A 20,226-nucleotide genomic window follows, 5' to 3' on the forward strand; every position below is an offset into this window, starting at 1 on the left:
GTTGTAACACTGTTTCCCAGCCCATCTTTGAACAAACAGACGCTATAACCAAACAGCTTAAACCTGGGCTCGACTGTAAAGAGCACGTTTCTCACGTTTGACCATTGTACCATTCAATGTTTTTTTCTTCCCAGCAAAGGATACAGTGCAGGTACATTCCCATTGAGATTGTTCTATGAAGGCTTAAAATAAAACAAGGAAATGGATTGGCACCAGTTTTAAAACTGTGAATTCCCTGTTTTCATTGGAAGATAAAGGCAATCTGCATGCATGACTATATTCTGTATGGATAACCTTTACTGTATGTACGTATCATGTTTTTAATATTTGCACACACGCTTACTTTGATGCACTAAAGTCTGGAAAAAGATCAGTAACAGCACCATCTGTCTTTGATGGGAAACTAGCTGATACTGTTAAAAGAATATGAAAGCAGAAAAGAGGGACAGATTCAGTCAGGATCCATACTTAAAAAATTAAATTCATCCGACAATGTAATGATCCTAATACTGCATGAAGCACTGCAAGATTAGAAGTCACTACTGCATATAGTTTTAAATACATGAGTCTACAAACTGCTCAGAAAGGTTTTGCTGCACAATGAGGTTTACCTTGCTCTCTGTGAGCCTATTAAAACTGCTTTCTGCATGTTCCTGCATTTGTTTTGCAATAACATACAGTGACAGGAGGCCTTCTGAAATACAGATTCTAGATATATTCTAGAAATTGAAAAATAGGTGTAAACACCTCAGACAATTAGGCATATGCTAGATGGAGCTGCTGAAGTAAATGGGAAAGTTCATAGGTGTTTGTGTTTCATTATAAAGGGTGTTATTTTTGTGTCCAACATTCTGTGCTATTAATGAACAAAATGACGGCACTTCATCATATTTTGCAGATCTGACCGCTTCATTTGTTTGCGGCTTGTTCCCTTAGAGTTGTTTTCTGGCACTCTTTAAACCCTGTACACAGGTAGTCAGGCATCCTGCTAGATCTATTGCCAGTGAATTGCTGCAAAAATATATTCTGCCTGTACTTTATTAGGATGAATAGGAAAGACCACAGCATAGAAGTAAAGCATAGTATTAAATTGCTTTTCATTCACAGACATACAGAAAAAAAGGATTTAAGCAGTATTTGTAAAGGTTTACTGTCTTTTTTTGGTTCAGAAAATGGCTTGTTTTCTCAGCATGAGAGGTTGGCAGAAGACCTGCCCAGTCTGGTTTGCAGCTCAGCGCCGTGAGAGCACTGAATAATGAAAGAGACTCTTTTGGCAAAGGTTTTAAGCCACATTATTGAATTAACAAAATGTGCTGCGGTGATTCACTACAGAGCAGACCTTTTTTACTGTGATTTCTGGAAAGCCACTGATAATGCCTTCAGTAGGTGCCCTTGAACACATGAGCAGCCACTATGAATGAAACTGGCCAGCTGGTTTCATTTGGCAGTATTAGAGCTGCGGTGTGGCATTGCTGAATGTTGATCTTACTTTCCATATGATATAGTGTGTACATAACTCAAAATAAAGACAAAAATTAGTACAGTGTTACTGTGCAGTGTCAGCCATTTATTTAATTGGGCTAACTGTATAACTGTCATTCGCTCTCTCTTCTTACACCAGATTACAAGAGGAGATGCATCCAGTTCTGAGTATATGTATTTATCCTGTTATTATGTTTTTAACTGATGTTCTTCCAAAAAACTATCCAGTTAAGGTCAACATAAGCTGTCGAGGAAAGAAATCAGGTCTCTTCACACAGCTACACAGCGGGAGTTGGAGAGCAGGGATAGTGTGCATGCAGTATAAAAGTATCTAAAGATATTGTGTACCAGTACATGTTTTACTTATTTGAAACAGTTAAAATTTCAGGTACTAATGTCCCATGTGTTAATTTAAATGCACACTGAGTATATTAAGTATAACTTAATTGCAATTAATTGTTTTTTAATCTATGTGAGATGCTGACGACCAGTGAGAAGTACTGAGGCCTGTAGAAGCAGGTGAAAAGGCAGCTGAGATTGTGGACAGAAACTCAGAACAAGAGCTGTGCTGACAAAGCTGTTATATAGTTATTAGTTTGCTTAACAGTGGTTTCACAGCTGTTCTCTGTTGCGTTCTTTTAATATCTCATCATTGTTTTGACTTTCTATTAAAGACAAGCAGAAGGATAGTTTAAGTATCACAGCGCTAGCCCAAGTATTTTCTAGTGCAAAATGCAAAACGAGGTAGCAAAAATGATGCACATTACTAAAGATTGTACTTAGAATATTGTTTAAAAGCTGTATAATGACATTTGATATGAACATTAAAAAATATAGCCGTATATGTAAATGTGTATGGGTAAAGTTGTATATAGATGATTACACGAACTCGAATCAAGTCTGAAAAAAAATAGGAAGAAAATTAGCATGAAGTACAAAATGATACCATATTGAGAGGCTGCTCTAAGTAGACATATTTTGCATCTTTTTCCAGTTGGAATTTAGTGTTCAACTTTCTTTGGATTGCTCATGGTTTTTTTTTGGCCATTTCAAGCGTTACATACTACAATACCTGACTGTTACGATCTATTTATAAAGTGCTATCAGCAAATAACTTGAGACCCTTCTCTTCCATGTGACTCTTACTCAGGTATGAAAGTGCGTTTTGTTTCTAAACAATTCTGTATTCTTGGTAACTGGTTTATCACTTTGAGGAACGTCATCCAAAACCAGTTAAAGGTGTTTAATATTGGTAACATTGGGTCATTTGTTTCCAAGACCTGAGAATGCAGATACATATTTCCAGTTATGCAAAAACAATCAAACCAAAAAAAAAAATCCAGTGCATGCTTTGGCATTCATGGGACAAAGTGGGTCTGTCTCCATTTGTTTTGGCACTCGATCATTAAATGTAGCAGCCCAGTCGAGTTAAAACTGCGCTAAAATGGACTCGAGGCTCTGCTAAGCAGGTGTATCTGTCTTGCTTTGGAAACCCATCGAGGCGGTTGATAAGCATGCAAGTACAGTGTGTGCTTATGGACTCATCGCAAGGCAAAGTCAGCGTTGATCGTTTCTAGATTTTCGCCGGAGGCCTTACACTTGCTCTTTTCTTTCCCATCTCGCGGACAGAACATGCTGGCTGAGAAGGTGGAGCAGCTGATGGAGTGGAGCTCCAGGCGCTCCGTGGTTCGCATGAATGGAGACAAGTTCAGGAGATTCGTGAAGGCGCCGCCCCGCAACTACTCCGTGGTCGTGATGTTCACCGCCCTCCAGCCTCAGAGGCAGTGCTCAGTGTGCAGGTACAGAGCATCCGCATTCGCACTGCGCTTTATAATACTCTATTCAAGGGTAGAATTGTGTTTGTTATTCTACATATAATAATGCTTCTTATGTCATGATATTATTAGCAACAGCAGTAGTCCAGCGCAATGGAAGAGAGCTAACACAGATGCAGGAATTTTTTTTCCCCACATAGAATGTTCTACCGCATTGCTTCTTACGAATCACTGTCTTCCTACTGTGCTGTTGCACGCTGTTCAGTTGCTCTGAAAGTTTTACTTGGTTTAATGAAGTTGGCTTTTTTTAATTCCATTTAAAGTAGCCTTGCTAACACATATTCACATGCTGATGTGAAGTCTGAAGTCACTAGGCTCTTGTCTGTGGAGGTGGCATTCCAGATAATGTGCTGTGTCTTGGTTAACCCACAGCAGGTCTGTTCAATGGAAACATTCGAGCTTGATCATTTAAAGAGGAAAAAAAAGTCCTGTGACTCTTACACATTGTCTGGCATTAGAAAAGAAGATGGACATTTTTTCAAATACAAAATATTTGGTTTGGTAGCTGTTTATCAAATGTGGAAACTTGAAATCTCTCTTTTTGAAAATGTTGTTCATTTCCTCTGTTTAATGTTATTCACGCAATCCACCAACTCTTATATTTCATATTTGACCTTCATCCGTGAACCGTAGAAGCACTGTATTGAAACTAAGGATGTTATAGGCACAATTTATCATGTGTTTAAATGTGCATGTTTTATTGGATAATTAACTGTAAAATCTGGAGAAATGGCACTTCGTCATTTATAAAAAAGCTTTTTAAATGGGTCATCATTTGTGAAGAGAAATGTATTTGCTTTTATGGCATTATGAATATTTAATTATTAGTAACAAAGATTTAATTTGCCTTTGATGTTCTACCTCACATGACAGTAAAGAAGTAAAGATCTTTACAGCTTGAGCACATTAAAAGCTCACTCTGAAATACTGCACATAAGTTAATGCCAAGGAATTCTGCGGTGAAATTCATTTATTTGCCTAAGTTATACGATTATGTTGTTAGCAATCAGGTGAGATGGATGTTGTGTCATGACCCAGGGTGGCAAGCACACTGGTGTTGTAAATCATGTTGTCTGTTCGGAGGTCTTTGGCTGTTATTAAAATGTGAAGTGTTCCGCTGACAGTTAAGAACTGTCTTTTAAAGGATAAGAGTGGTCCTGAATGTGTTTCTTGTGAGTCCTCATTCTAACACTATCTTCTGCACAAAAGCAGCAAATCATGAAACAAAACAACTTGTCTAATCTTTATAATGGTCGACGCACTCTGTCAGCAATCTTTATTACTCTCTAATAAGGCCTGAAAAGAGATCGTTAGAATTTCCATTCCATCATATTTTATAGTAATTTTTTAAAAATATGCTTGTAACAGGATGATCAAACAATGCTTTTGCATTTTCATTTATAGATGAATACATAGAGATGATGTTCTGCAGAGATTCAGGAACTCCCGGCACAATGTCATCTAGTTGTAATTTGCCTGTACACAGCTGCAGTTCTCTCAGAGTTTTTCCTAAAGGATGTCATCTAAATTTTGTAGGACCTACCGTAGGCGGTGGTAGCTGGTATACAGTATGTTACAGTTGTGAGACGAGGAAATATATTTAAAATAATGGCCAATGCAGTATTGATGGTTTCCAGAATCTGAGAAAATCATAAGGTTTTATATCAAAGCTAATTGGATAAACAGATAACATGATTATTTTAATTGTCCTTGACTAACTGTAGAGGCCTGTTGGTTTTGTTTTTTGTTTTCTGAAAATACATTCATTTCTAGAGTTATCATTCATTTGATTCAAAATTTGATTCAAACTTTAGATTCAGATGTAAAAACAAGGGTGTATAAAAACCTTGGAGGCTTTATTAACTTTCTAAACAAATCATCTAGAAAGTTGATAATGAATTAATATGTATTAAGCACTCATTTATGTAAAACGTTACCATTAATCCTATGCATTTCTGCTGCAATTGTGTTTTTGTGTGCTTCTTGTAGGTACTGTACTTGTACAGTGCTCTGTTTTTAATGCATGTCCTGTCATCTTAAGTAATTTCTGAATGAATTTTCCTGTGCTCATAATAAACAATACCTTATTAATGCAGAACCACCTGACAAAGAACTTGTTACCATCTGGAAAGGGAGATAAATTTAGAGCCGTAAAACTTCACGAGCAGCTTGTTAACTGTGTTTACAAGTGATTTGAGTGGTATTATTCCTGTGCTATTATTAGCTCTTCCTCTTTCATTGTTCTGCCTGAAGCAAACTCTGCCTTTCATCTTCTCTGTCCTAATAACAAGTCATGCTTTAAAATCATTGTCATCTTAATATTTTTTATGCCTTTCGTATTAATGCTTACGATTTGGGGACCAGAATTGGGTTCAGAAGCAAATACTGTGTACTGTCAACTTACAGCTAACTTTATTAAATACTTAAAGATTTTGAAGGAATTTCAGAAATTGTGTACACAGAAATGATTTGGATTTTTTTTTCATGATAACTCTTCTGATTAACAAAAATGGGGGCAAATGTGATAAGATATATCATGTGCATCTTATACACTCCGATGTCATGCATTATTTTGTGTGTTTCTTTGTTAACTTCAGTGCGGGGGGTTGTGTGAAGTCCACTGACACTTTCCATTAAGAAAGAAAGCTCTGAAAATGCGTGGTCCTCTGTCTTCTGTGTTGATGCTTTCCTGTTGCAGGGAGTGTTGCCCTTGGGACATAGTTCAGTATCTCCCCACTTCATTTGGTGGGTGAATTTGTTGATTTGTTTTTTTTTCATACATAAAAAAACACACACACGGCGAAAGGGAAGATGTGCTGCAATGGACTGATCAACTCTCTACCAGAGAATGAGGCTGTTGGCTTTATCTCTCATGCCTGTTATTATCTCACAGACCAGAAAGCTGCATGTTTTTGTCATTGGCATTGCACCCACCTCTCCTAGTGTGGTTAACTGGGCATCATGCAAGCATACAGTGACCTTGACAGGACATGTGCCTGTTGAGGCTTCTGTGGTAAAGTGTGCCGTACTCAAGTCAGTAAATATGGGGATACTTGCTTTGTACGTAATTCCTTCTCAGGCAGACACTATACTGATATGAAAGCCTGGCCTTTGTTCCTACATGTTAATAGCTGTATTATTATTCTTTATGAGTGCTTTAGGCATGGCTAAGTGACCCCAGGGTGCACTTTGGATAATGCGGAATACTACTACTACTACTACTTCATGAACAAAAATGAAAATGCAAGCAGTTCTGAAGTGACAGTGACAGTGACTGTAGACTGTGTGACTGTAGGCAGACAAATGTGATATTAACATATTACGTGTCGCAAATAGTTCAGGGTATCATCTGCTTAATTGGTTGTTTTTCAGTCTGCCATTGGTTTCTGTGAGAAGAGTCTCTAAAAGCTGGCTGCCTTCTTATTATTTCTGAAAGTCGAGTGGTATACAAGCCACACTTCTTCCCCTGCACTGCTCTGTTACCAACTCTGAATACTGATGATCTTTTCTATCTCTTTCATTTTGCTGCTTTCTTTAAAACAGACAGGCTAATGAAGAATACCAGGTGCTCGCTAACTCTTGGCGCTATTCGTCCGCCTTTTCTAACAAACTCTTCTTCACTGTGGTGGACTACGATGAGGGGGCGGATGTGTTCCAGCAGGTAATTCAGTCTGTCACTCCACACACGGGCTTTCCTCTGGGCTAATTAACATGTCCAGGGGCTCTGTCAAATGACGGCTCCCCTGAAAGAACAGATGCTAAAAGCACAGGCGCTGTTTGTGATCTGTTTTTGTCGCTTGTTACGAAACACCCATTTCAATTGTCTGCGTTTAGTTTTCAGCTCCCGCACAGACAGTTTCCTGGTGAATTATCACAGTGAGGGTTTTATTCTGAGGACACCTATTAGCAGATTGCATAGAGTTTCAAGGATCCAGGCACGGCCATTCTGTTACACTGTGCTTCTTAAGTACTTAGAGCAGAACCATGCAGAATATAACACCCTTAAATAGCATAATTCAGGCTTTAATAAGCTGCACAGATCTCTGTACAAAAGCACTAGGAGAAAGGGAATTCAGTTCCGGTACAGACTGCTTGCCAGAGGCAACTTTGTTCACTTTCTCAGCCTAAGACTGCGCAGATGTTAAAGATAGTGTAAGTCATTGTCTCTGTAAATGAGAGAGATTGTAGGCTGAACTATCCTTCATAAACAATGGACTTAGAATAGTTGGGAAGCTTGTGCTAACATTATTGTAAGATTGCTGATTTTATTGACTATTTTGCTTTAAAATATTTTTTATTACTGAAGGAGACAGGTTAAGACACCATAAACAAATGTTTCATAGTGACATTTAAAGGTTTACTGACTTACGTTTTCACGTTTTCTGCTTTTGTGTGTGTTGATTTTGAAACCAAAGACCAGTTGTCATCTTGTTTTTTTTTCTGCTAAAACAAATTAAATTTTCTGGACCTGCTTGAAAGGTTTGAAAAGCTTGAAAGTCTGTGCCAAGTATTTGAAAATAAACAGATGGGCCTCTGAACTTTTTCATTTTTAACAGGTTTTCTAAATGCCAGTCAGCTAAACATTAGTTTTACTTAACAGGTAATTTTTAATACATGGAAAATTATATTGTCAGGTCAGCTTTGTGTTTTTTGTTTCCTTGTGATATGATATCGTTTATTTCAATTTATTCTCTTTTTTAAATAGATAAGTTCTCTGAAAACATAAGAGATATGTTTTCTTGTGTTGAAGTAAAGATTATGCTGTTGCAAGAAAAAGAGATGTAGCTAACTGACAAGTGACAGTGCTTGTACAGTAAGTAACGTGCAGTGAAGATGTATTTTGGTCTTATTAGTTATAGCAAATAATTGTTGTAATTATTACTTGGAAAACTGTCGCAATTAAATCTGCGGCATGCCGTTAGCGAGTCCTTTTGACAATATCCCCGTCGCCACATGCAAGAAACTGCCGAAACGAAGAAACCAGCAGCTGTTTGGTATGCACGGTGTTGACTTGACTTAATTAACATTTAACGGCACCGTTTCTCTCCTTTGCAGCTGAACATGAACTCAGCCCCCACCTTCATGCATTTCCCTCCGAAAGGGAAGCCCAAGAGAGCTGACACGTTCGACCTGCAGCGAATCGGCTTCGCAGCAGAGCAGCTTGCTAAGTGGATAGCTGACAGGACCGATGTGCAAGTAAGTGACTCAAACATTTCTCCTGCTTTTTTTTATTGGGGTGTTTTTAAAACTCTTGGCTCGTTTAGTGTTCTGAGTGGAGCTGCATCAAGCTCTTCTAATTGCTAGAACTTCAAACTTCTCTGTTTTGGTTTCATTCAAACTCCAAATGAAAAGTGGTTCTGTACTACCTCACAAAGAGAGTTCTTGAGCAAATGTTTCCCCGTTATAACAGTTATGATTTGACATTTTGCTTCCATTTAACTTTCGTGTGTATTGGCATCACACATTGAAAACTAAACTGCAATGAATACATCATATTTCAAAACAGACATGGCCTTGATACTGTACGTTGCACGTGCTTTTGTTGACCTTTTCGCACAGCTGTGTCTGGGAAAACTCGGAAAGCATCAGCATTACCTATCTAGAATGTTTTGGAGGCAATGATGATGCTGTGAAACCCTGTTGTAAGCACAACAGCAAAACAAAAAGGTTCATTCAAGATGAGTAGAGCAACACCAAGCTGATACAGTGAGGCAGTATCACAAATGAGTGTCTGTTGACACCAAAAGCCAATAGCGGGAAACTCATGGGTTCTGGAGACAATCTTTATAGATAGGACCGTGAAGAAAGACAAGAAAAGAAGAAACTCTCATGGTGATTGACTCTGCCTGGATAACAAAAGTTTTTTTTTGACTACAGATGGTTTTCGTAGCACATGTGCTACTGCTCCTACTGCGTTTGCTGCCAAATTAATGACGGCAATAAATGTTCTTTGAATAAAGTGAAATCAAAATATTTATTAAATGTCTTTTCATTGCAGTAAATCCTTTGTGCAACTGTATGTGTGCATGTGTTAAAAACGGTTTGCCTTATTCTTTAAAGAATGTTTTTAGAAACCCTCATTAGTCCAATACAGGGATTGCAGTGAGACAGAGCCTAACCGGGCAGACAATGGGCACGGAGCAGGATACCAATCCAACACAGGGCACACACATACAAGCACTTATTACATCACACACATCCATACAGAAGGCAACGTAAACATGCCAGGTCACCTAGGCAGCATACAGTATCTCTGGACTAGAAAGCAAACTGGAGAACCTGGAGGAAACCCACTCAGAAACAGGGAGAACATTCCCATTCCTCACAGAAGGAGCCCCAGTCCAAAATCAAACCCTGGACATGAAAGCTGTGAGGCAGCTGAGCAAAATGCTACACTGCCTTACCTCACGGAATTTAATGAGATTAATAAAATGTAGGCGTCTCTACTCTGCTGTCCCCTTTCATCCTGAGATTTTAAAATAGGTTGTTTTTTTTGTGGTATACGTGACAGTGTATGTGAATGAAAGTGGAAGAATTATTTATTGTTCAGGAGAGTCCTGGCTCATGAAATATTACTTTGCAGAAACAGAAGATTACAGTTACGTTACATTATTTTTCTGGACCAAAACGAGATGACTGGTGTATTTAATATCCCTTCAGATTTAAATGTCTCATAAAACTCAAACTTCACTGCAAGCAAAGCGTCCCGTCTTTTTGGCTTTCAGGGCACAGGTTGGGTGCATGTAATGTAAGAAACGCTGAGCACCTGAGTAGAAGCTGCAGTAACAACTTTGGCCACGTGCAGTGGGAAGAGAAACACTCCATCATCCACTTGGGAGACAAATGACAGCCATTCTGTGCCAGCAGCCCCACTACATTACAGATTCACACAGGCCATAAAGAGTGGAACTAGCTGAGGCACACATTGTAATGTGTCAGTGGCTTGACTTTATCAAACTTTTTGAACTACTAAATTACTTCAATAAAAAGTCATATAATAAGTGAAGGAAGAAAATATCTCCTTGCTTTCTGCATCCAAAGGTCTGCTCACCTGAAAATGTCAGATCAACTCACTTTGAAGAAATTTATGTGATTTTACACTGCATACTCCCTTTCACCTTAAATTGGATTTCTGTGATTGTGATTGTCAGAGTTGTGCAGAAATTAGTGTTAGACTCATCCTGTCTGTGAATCACCAAACCCCATCAACCATTAGCCCCACACTGCTAATGTGTAATGTATATGAAGTGCTTTCATAACACAAATTGATAAGCCGCTAGCACAATCCTGAACTTTGTGTCATACGGTCTGTTTTTAGAGACACTGATCCGATATGATCACAGAGAGAATGGTGACACGCAATGATTACTCACTTTCTGGTGGTACAAGAGGAAGGTCTTCTACCGCCCTGCAGTCTGATCTAGTCAGAAGCTCAGCAAGGCTGGGCCTGGTCAGCACTGGGGTGAAAGACTCCTAAGGACAACCAGTTGCTGTTGTAAGTGGTAGTGGTGCTGGTCTCTCCTCTGGACCAGAATTTCCAATCCAGTGCCCCTGAGTGTTGACTGTGGACATTGTGTTATAAGACATACTGTCATTCAGATGAGATGTTAAACCAAGCTCCTGATGATCTGGTCATTAAAAGCCCTAATGCCACTGTTCAAAAGAGTAGAGATATTGCCCCTAGTGTCCTGGGTAGATGCCACTCTGGGCTTGGGCAGTCTGGCCTGTCTGAATCTGTTATGTAGTGGGGTTGCTGGCACAGAATGGCTGAAATTTGTCACCCAAGTGGATGCTGGAATGTGTCACCTCCTACATGTAAAGAGCTTTGTGGTTCTTTTGAATGAAAAGTGCTTTATAATTGCAAGGAAATATTGTTATGATTCTAACCTTTAGACTGCAGGACCGGTTAATCACAAAAAAGCTTTATAGAATTTAGGAAACTCGTCCGTAGCTGTCAAGGAACCCATAATTTACTGAGAAGCGGTAATAAGGAGAGCATCAGCAATGACCCACTGGAAGGACGTTGATAAAACGCTGTTATTTCAGGCTGCATCCTTCAGTGTTTTGTGTAGCTGTGTTTAGTCTGTGTAAGATCCCCCTGAGAGGTGGAATAGCAGCAGATATATGAGACGTAAGATGGACCCATGCAGTGGGCGAGACAGCTGACAGAACCACACACGGGGACCAGGCAGAGTGGGTAACACACACACACACACACACACACACACACACACACACACACACACAGGGACCAGGCAGAGTGGGTAGCACACACACAGGTATCAGGCAGAGTGGGTAGCACACACACAGGGACCAGGCAGAGTGGGTAGCACACACACACATACAGTACAGTAGCAGCACAACGCAGCAGGGTTCTCAGCCAGGGAGCAGGTAGACAGCAGAAGTACAGGGAAACAGCCAGGAGGACTAAACCAAAGCCCTTGCTGGTTCATAGCTGGGGAACAGCCATACTAGGCAACGAGGGCGCTCCAAGAAACAAAGTCAAGACGAAGCAGGGTGAAGGATCAAAAGCAAGCACCATGCAGGGAGCTAGGGAACGAGAGGACTTGGGACTTTCACAGAGCCTGACGATATACCAGAGCCCTGATGCCAATGTAGTAAAATGTTCACACTACTCTTTTTTCCCCCAGTGCAAGTTTAAGGTAGGCAGCACATGGACAGATAATCATGCATATATACTGTATGCACCCTGGGAGACGATCAGACTAAATTAATAAGTTGTGACACAGTGCCTGGTGTGTTTGCTGTTAGAAAGGATGGTTGGAACATTTGAAGTAGCCTGTTTGCTCTGTATTTCCACAGTCGTCCTCAGATTGGTTGTTCTGCCCTGAGAAGAGTAGTGCCATGATTACTTCTGCTTTTCTTCTTTTCAGATCCGGGTTTTTAGGCCCCCAAATTATTCGGGGACTATTGCACTGGCTCTTCTGGTGTCTCTGGTGGGAGGTTTGCTTTACTTGAGAAGAAATAACTTGGAGTTTATCTATAACAAGACGGGATGGGCCATGGCTGCTCTGGTAAGTGGGTGCTGTCCTTCACACTCCAAACAAAGCCAGCACTGAGCACAGGCTGAAAACCACTGTGAAAGCCATCCAGACATAACATAACATCACTTTATTAGCCCTATACAATTTCTTGCATTAGGAGTTCATCTTTTCGCAGACCCCAACTTGCTCTCCATGAGACACAGACAGGGAGAGAAGCTGGGGGTCAGAGCACAGAGTCAGCCGTTTATATGGTGCACCTGGAGCAGTTGGGGTTAAGGGCCTTGCTCAGAGGCCCAACGGAGTAGGATTTCTCTGCCAACTGCGGGTTTTGAACCAGCAATCTTCCAGCCACAGGCGCAGATCCTTAGCCACAGAGCCACCACTCCTGTCACCGCTTCAGTGTCTCCAGAGCGTAGGAATGTGGATCGGGTTAACATCCAATATCGAGTTTTCATCTGGAAGCTGACCTCTTGAATGACTTCCTGGTTCAATTCAATGGAGGGGAAACAGGGTTCAGCTCAGTGTTGAGAGCCAAGGACCTCAGCCATCCCTCGGTTCTGTACACTCGCAGGTTTCTGAATAGGTGTAAAAATAAGCAAGAAACTTTGACAACAAGAACTTTTCTTGCAGCATTTAGAACATAAATAAGCAAATGAAAGAAGAAACAACTGCTGTAGGAACCAGGTGGAATGTGTTGGTGAGTCACTGTTTCTTCTGTCTTCTTTTCCCAGTGTGTGGTTTTTGCTATGACATCTGGGCAGATGTGGAATCATATTCGTGGCCCGCCCTATGCACACAAGAACCCACAGAATGGACAAGTGGTGAGTGCGTTTGTCTTCCTTTCTCTGTTGCGTTTCTCTCTGTGGGAGCAACAGCTTTCAGTGTTGGCTTAAGGAAATATTTGGCTGTTTGCATACTGTTGTCATTTGTAAAACACAATACAATATAGCTTTATTCATGGATAAATCTTTTTTAATCAGCTCTGGGATGATTTTTTAAACACAAATGAAATGATGTGTTGTCTAAAAAGCTGTTTCCATTTTAAATCAGTTAATCTGTATAATTACTAAGGAATATGTTCACAGCAATACTTCAACCGTTAAATGATTTTTTTCACAAAGCAGTGCAACCCCTGCCTTCCTTAAATGAGGTCTAGGTATAATAATTAATAAAAATAATGCAATTCCCCTTCTCCTGTTAAACCTTTTCTAGGTACTTAGAGGTTAGGTCTTCTTAAAGTAGAATCATGTTAAATTTATAACACAATGCCAACTGAAGTTTGAGAAATACCACTGCCCAGAAGCACAGAAGATACACATGCTGTTACTGTTAGGATCCAGCTGTATTAGGAAGGTTTTGGATGGATCAAGACATTCACTGACCAAAGAACCAGATGTATCTGTTAAAAGTTACCCTATGCTGGAGAAGAACAAGGATGAATGAAAACAATTTATCAAAAGATTAATGCCAGCGATTTCTGACATGTTTAAGAAACAATAATGCAGATTTCAAATTTAGATACTGTAACAAGATGAGGCTTTTGGAGTTTTCGGAGGAGGGACACAAGTAGATAGAGTTGCATATGCAGAGGAAATTTAGCCCATTTGACTAATTTGGTTGCTTGTAACTTGTTGCTCCAAGGATTGTGTTCCAGCTGTTTTTGCGGGATCTTCAGCAAGATGGGTAGTTTGTTACAGACACCCACAACCCTTTGTGTAAAGAATACACAAACTGTGTCCCCCCAAGTAGTTGTTATGCTGTCGCCCCTGAAGTGGCCATCTGAGTTGACTTTATCCCCAATCTGTCAGGATTTCTCTCTCTAGTGTCAAGTCTCCTTGCGATGTTCTCTGCTCAGAAGAATCATTTCCTTTCGTCTGTCTGTCTACGACATTCATTTAAGGCCAGGAATTAACCCGGCTGATCCTCTTTGAGCTGGATCCAGAGCAGCAGTGTGGAAGCGTGATAGATTTCCTCAATGTGTGAAGAACTTGTATTCATTGGCATTTACTCTGTAGCAAGTTGGTTTAAATATAGATCATTAACCACCTTATGATTTTTATTAAAGCACTTAGGGTGATTTGCAAGGTGAATGTAATTTCAGAGGAGAGGAATTTGGCTTTCAGTGTTTACCTTAAAGTCCCTATCTGCTGGCCTGATTAATTTTAAATGTGCAGCTGTAAATTGAACTAAGGTTCTTTCTTCTGAATGATCTCTGGTTTTAAAACTCTCCATGCAAGGTGGGAAAGCAATCGAGCTGTGTTCTTCCTAATCAGTATAAAACGGTGAGTTGTAATTATACAGTCCCAGGCAAGGAATGAAGAAAAGGCGCTCCATCCCAGCAACCCTCCTCTGCCTTTATTCAAAGAGACATGGTCACACAGACAGGCACTGGAGATGTATCTGTTTTTGTTTGTAGCTGCCATATGGTGCATAGTGTCTTGACTGATGTCCAAGTTAAAATTATTTAGCTTACTCAGGGCAATTATCTTGTATTAGTTAATGGGATTCTGCAATGTGCCCCTTCCCCACAGTGCATATCCGTGGATTGCTTTTTTCCGCACTGAAAATGGCTGACGAGATTTTAAATTTCTTATCTCTACATTTTATGTCTTACAAAAGTCACAGTCGCATTTTGCAGCTGCAGTGAAATTAATTAATTATCTCTGTGCGTTTTGGAGATTGCATATAATTCTTCTGCTAATGGACAGACCTTTAGTTCTGTACTGTGCACACTAATAAGCTAACAGTCTGTAGCTGTCACCAGGCAGTGGCGTCCAGAAATAATTATACAAAAAGAAGAAACGGCTGCAAAATATTGTCACAGTTTAGATTAAAACCACAGGAATATGACCCTATCAGGCATCGGAATGACAGTAAATAACCATCACATCTTTGTTAAAATCAGCTGTAAAAGACTAAATTGTGTTTAGTGTGTCTTTGAATAGAGATTGTGCTTGTCTTATCTGTCATATTACATATATTGTAGTTCACAATATTGTGTAATATTGCTGTATAATATTAATACATTCATAGATCTGACATTATTTTGTATGTCTTGCATTACAAAATTTCGTTGTATTACCAACTCGCTTCACCTTACTGTATCTAACTACATCTGTTGTTTTCTGTACTTCATATAGTGAGGCTCTGAACTGTCAAAGACGTGTGATTTGTATAAGGTTTTTGTTGGGCTACAGCTATTTGTGGCTTTTGACACAACTCTTTCGACTCGGCCTCATTCATTTCATAACCTCAGTACAGTGTGTGATGGTTTCGTTTCTGTTCTTTCTTTTATTTCCTTTCTGTTCTCTTCCTTTCAAGTTTCTTTAAAGCCTCGTTTCAGTCTTGTAGCACAGAGTGTCAAAGCTATTAACTTTCTTTCATGAGAACTGTTGAAAACGAGAGGAGGCCATTTGACCTGTCTTACCCTTTTGGCAGTTAATAGTTAATTGATTTCAAGATCTTATTCAGCGGTTTCTTGAAAGACACCAGGATATCTGCTTCAACATCATGGCGTGAAAGCTTGTTCCACACTCCTACAACCCTTTGGGTAAACAAAAGCCTTTGCTCTCAGTTTTAAATGCACTTCCACATGTTCCACATTGCCTGTCGGGGGGGGGGGGTTCCTGTGTCTAGGCCAACATCCTCTTCTGAATGCCACTTGCTAGGCAGTCTTGTAAGAAGCCAGCCAATCAGCTCCCATGCCTGGCACAAGAAGAGCCCCGAGGATAGAGTACTCTTGCAGGAACATCTGTGCCATCCAGGGCCAGCTTCCCAGCCTGCTGGTGGCTGCTCTCTGGCTGAGCTCTAGGATTCTGCTTCTCGTATGCTCTTCCCAGCCTCGTGCATCACAGAGCAGCCGGCCTTCCCCAAGACTTGTTCAGCAGGCGATAGCGTTATCGTCCAAAATCTCCTCTGTCTGGAACAGAGACTGAGCGGTCATCTAAAAGGATGGGAAGAAGGACACCCAGAATCTATTTAAATAGAATTTATGAAACCAAGTAGTAGTAGTTAAACACCCCCGCTCAACGCCAACCACACTGTCCCACGGTCCGCGCCCTGCGGGGAATGAAAGTGCTCCTGAATTAGTCAAGCTCAGAAGTCAGTCTTCAAACTGAACAGTTTCTTGAATCCAAGATCGATGGCAATGTCGGTCTTACGTGAAGTGGCGTAGGCTGTGCTAAAACTGTTATGTGTCCTAAATCGTTTGCATTGTGTAAGGCAAGCGAGTGGGGCAAAGATGTCAAGTTATTATATAATGTGGCAGCTGCCTGGAGATGGTCCACTTCTATAGCATTTTATTAAAGTCCTTGTGTGCCTTAGAAAAGAGTTAAGGATACAGTGGTCTAGGTCAATAATTAATTAACACAGAATTGTTATTCAAGACTGTATTGTTTTGGTTAAATATGTAAATTTAGTTGCACTTTCAGTGTGAGTGTAACACTGAAAGTACGAAGGCCCAAAGTAGCTTCTTAAATTCATACCCATGTCTATCACTGAGCATTGTTTCTAAAGCAGTCTGAGCAAAGTGCCTTTGCTGGAACCCACAGCCTTCTGGGTATAACTGCAGGGACCTTAATCACTACATCACACAGCTGCCCAGCAATGGCTTATTTCTTCATTTACTCCCAGAGTTGTTACATGAGCTCTAAAACATGTCAGACTTTTAATACATCCTGCGTTCAGCATTTCCCTATCTCTCTATGGCTGTCGAGCTGGTTACATTGTACTTCAGACTGATGTACTCCTTCACTTGTTTTTCATTATTTATCTCGTTTCCTGAGATGCTGCAGATGCTGAGAGGTACGTCTTAAGGTTTTAACTCAGCAGGACAAATGTTTCTGTGAGCCGGTGTCTCAAAATGTGGTGAAATGCAGACATTCACCTTACTTGCCTCGAATCTTTCCAAGCATCGCCGAAAAGTGCCTAAACAGAGTTATACAAAACACTAGGGGTGCAGGGAAATGGGACCTTCTAAAAGCCTGTTTTGTCTAAACTATCATGCATTATGGTTTTATGATAATTTATGTCGGGAAATAATTTCATAAACAAAGACCCAGGCACCTCCTTTATATCTTCATTGAGCCTTAAGATACAGTATCTTGCCAAACTCTAGTCTACCAGCAGCAGTGCTGGCTGTGTTGTGTGCTCAAGGAATAAGTGGTGGAGGAAAAGTCACTTATGTTAACAAGGTCTTAAAATAATCTGGATTTCATCTTTGGCAAGCTGTGCATTTGAACTAGAGTGTGCCTAATATAATATTAGTCCTCTCTGCTGTTCTCTCACACTAATTATATAGTGCCCTAGCATTGTGTGCTGGAAGAAAAGCTATTTTCTATTACGCGTATAAGATAAAAATCACAGGGACATCCAAGACGTGAGCCATTCAGCTCAAGAGGAACTGTGGAGGCAGTGACAAATCTGGGATGTAAAGCAGTGAAAAGCTGTAAACTAAAAAAGGCCTTGAGCCGACACTTTGTGAATACGCACAAACTTTGATACTTTGTGATCTGCATTTAAGGAAGTGAATGGATATTGACACTGAAAGCATAGGCTTTATCACGTTACTATAGAGATATTTTAGACATGATATACCTTTTAAATGTCATCCAGACCTCTAAGGATCCCCCCCCCCAAAAGAAAACTAGCAAACCTGCTAATTGTAACTGTGACAGCTTCTCCTTGATGAAATATTTTACTGCAGTAAATTTTCAGGTAAACTGAAATGAAAAAAAAATAATATTATGAGCTATGAATACCTGTCATTTTAACACACCTTTGGAAATATTTTTTTGGTAACTTGTACGGGAGTTTACTTTGTCATGATCACTGTTCACTGTTGCTGATGCACAGTAATAATTCTACAGAGACATACAGTAGTAACACCCGTCACCGGTCTGTTGCTGAATGGACGCAGGTCTCGAATCCGGACCTGCTCTTTCTTCATCTCTCTGTTGGTTTCCCCTATTTTCCCTTTGCCCTTTCAGCCTCTTTTCCTCCTCTGCAGCTGAACACCTCGTGGCGCCTTTGGCTTCCTTTCCATCTCCCTGCACCTCACTTTCCGAACCTCTTAAAGATCCTCATTTCCTCTCAGCTCCTGGCCCAGACCCTTGTCCTTGCTAGGCTCGACTGTCCACCTCTGTCCTCACAGGCCTCCCTGTGTCTGCCCCCTGTCCTCTGCAGCTCACCTAGAATTGACCCATGGTTTTCAGTACACAAAATGACATAACACAATTACTGTAGCTACACAGTGAGCTGAATTGCCTCTATGTGCAATAGTAGAGGTTCTCATGATTTCAGACTAAAAACACCCGTCTCTGCAAGTATTTTTCATCAGGTAGTGAATTCCAAGCACTCAGCGATGAAGACTAAGGAACATTCAAAACAAGTCAGAAATAAAAGTAATTGAAAAGCACTGATTGGCATTTGAAGTCTCTGAATGTCCCTGTGAGCATAGTCTACTCCATTATGAAGACATGGATAATCTTACACCTAGACATTGCCTAGATCAGACCGTCCCTCAGACTGGGCTCACAGGCAAGGAAAGAACTGGTGAGGGAGGCCACTGCGAGGCCAGCAACAGATTGTAAAGAGGTACAGAGGTCCATGGCTGAGACGGGATAAAATGTGCATCAGCCAACAATATTCACAGCACAGAGCTAGCTTTTGGAAGGAAGACATTACTATAAATACTATATAAAGACATCTTAAAACCTGAGTAGAGTTTGCAGAGAAGCACCTGAGTGATCCTGTGAAAATGTGGCATGCCAAAGTCACCTAAATGTCAAGCTTTAAATTTGTCACAGACCCAACACAGTTAAAACCATCCCTACAAGCAAGCATAGTGGTGGCAGCATCATGCCATGGAGACAGTTCTTCTGAGCAGGGACTGGAACTGAAGGGGGAATGGGCGGAGCAAAGTACAGGTCCAAACTAGAGAGTTTCAGTCTGTCAACGAGAAAACGGGGGCAAACATTCACTTTTCAGCAGGACAAAGCAAAGCTACATTGGCGTGGTTTGAGAATAAAAATGGGAAAGTCCTTGATTGGCCCTTTTGTGAATCTTTTTCAAAGACAACTGTACAGAGTTTGAGCAAATCTGCAAATCAAGAAGAACGGACAAAAACTGTACCGACTCACAGTGTGCCAAGTTAGTGGAGGCTTCCCCAGCCAGTCTTGCAGCTGTTATTGTTGACATGACACAGATGCTTCCACCAAGTATTGAGTTAACCAGACTGAATACTCTTGCATTTAACATATTTCAGTTTCTCATCTTTAGTTTTTGCTGACATTTCCTGTGACTTACAGTATGTTCCGCTTAGTAAATGTCTGCAGTTTGGCACATTTGGCAAGTTTTAATATTGAGTTTAAATTTTATTTTTATAATTTCACTACATTTGACACCATAGGAAGGATCAGTCTCTTTGCAAGGCACAGCATTTAGAGTTTTCACACTATATGTTTTACAGTAGATATTTTTTTTTACATTTATTTTATTTATGGATTTTTTACTGATGGCAACAAAATCAAAATCGCCCTAAAAGCACAGCATGTTACATGGGAAGGATTCCTCTTCATTATTTATCTTTGTGCATTCGTCCATGAAATTGAAAAACATAACCTTGATTTCTAAACTAAAAAATACATTTGCTTGGGCTGATATTTCTCTTGTCAGTGTACAAAAATGCTCTTTCAGCATTTTTCTCTCTTGTTCATTTGAATAACTTAGCAATGTTTTAATAATTAAAGCAGCTGGAGGTAGAGCACCTTGCGTGATAATTTGATAAGATGGAATGCGAGGAGTCAGGACAGCAATTGCATTCTGCAGAAATACAACGATAAACTTGCTTTCATTTTCCAAAATGACATAATAGGCGTACTCTTTTGTCCCTCAGTTTTTGTTTC

The 20,226-nt window shown here is 40.2% G+C and overlaps 1 protein-coding gene across 1 annotated transcript in view; it reads left to right on the plus strand.

Annotated features, from left to right (window-relative positions):
- The window catches only part of tusc3 (tumor suppressor candidate 3), a 76,956-nt gene that overhangs the window by 25,211 nt on the left and 31,519 nt on the right, over window positions 1-20,226 (plus strand). Inside the window, exons 2-6 of the mRNA XM_088932913.1 lie at window positions 3,112-3,281; window positions 6,861-6,978; window positions 8,373-8,513; window positions 12,212-12,352; window positions 13,054-13,143. Of these exons, the coding sequence (XP_088789039.1) occupies window positions 3,112-3,281; window positions 6,861-6,978; window positions 8,373-8,513; window positions 12,212-12,352; window positions 13,054-13,143 (660 nt within the window). The remainder of the gene's footprint in view (window positions 1-3,111; window positions 3,282-6,860; window positions 6,979-8,372; window positions 8,514-12,211; window positions 12,353-13,053; window positions 13,144-20,226) is intronic.

The sequence above is a fragment of the Atractosteus spatula genome, chromosome 1, assembly GCF_055471065.1.
Source record: "Atractosteus spatula isolate fAtrSpa1 chromosome 1, fAtrSpa1.hap1, whole genome shotgun sequence".
Taxonomy (NCBI): domain Eukaryota; kingdom Metazoa; phylum Chordata; class Actinopteri; order Semionotiformes; family Lepisosteidae; genus Atractosteus; species Atractosteus spatula.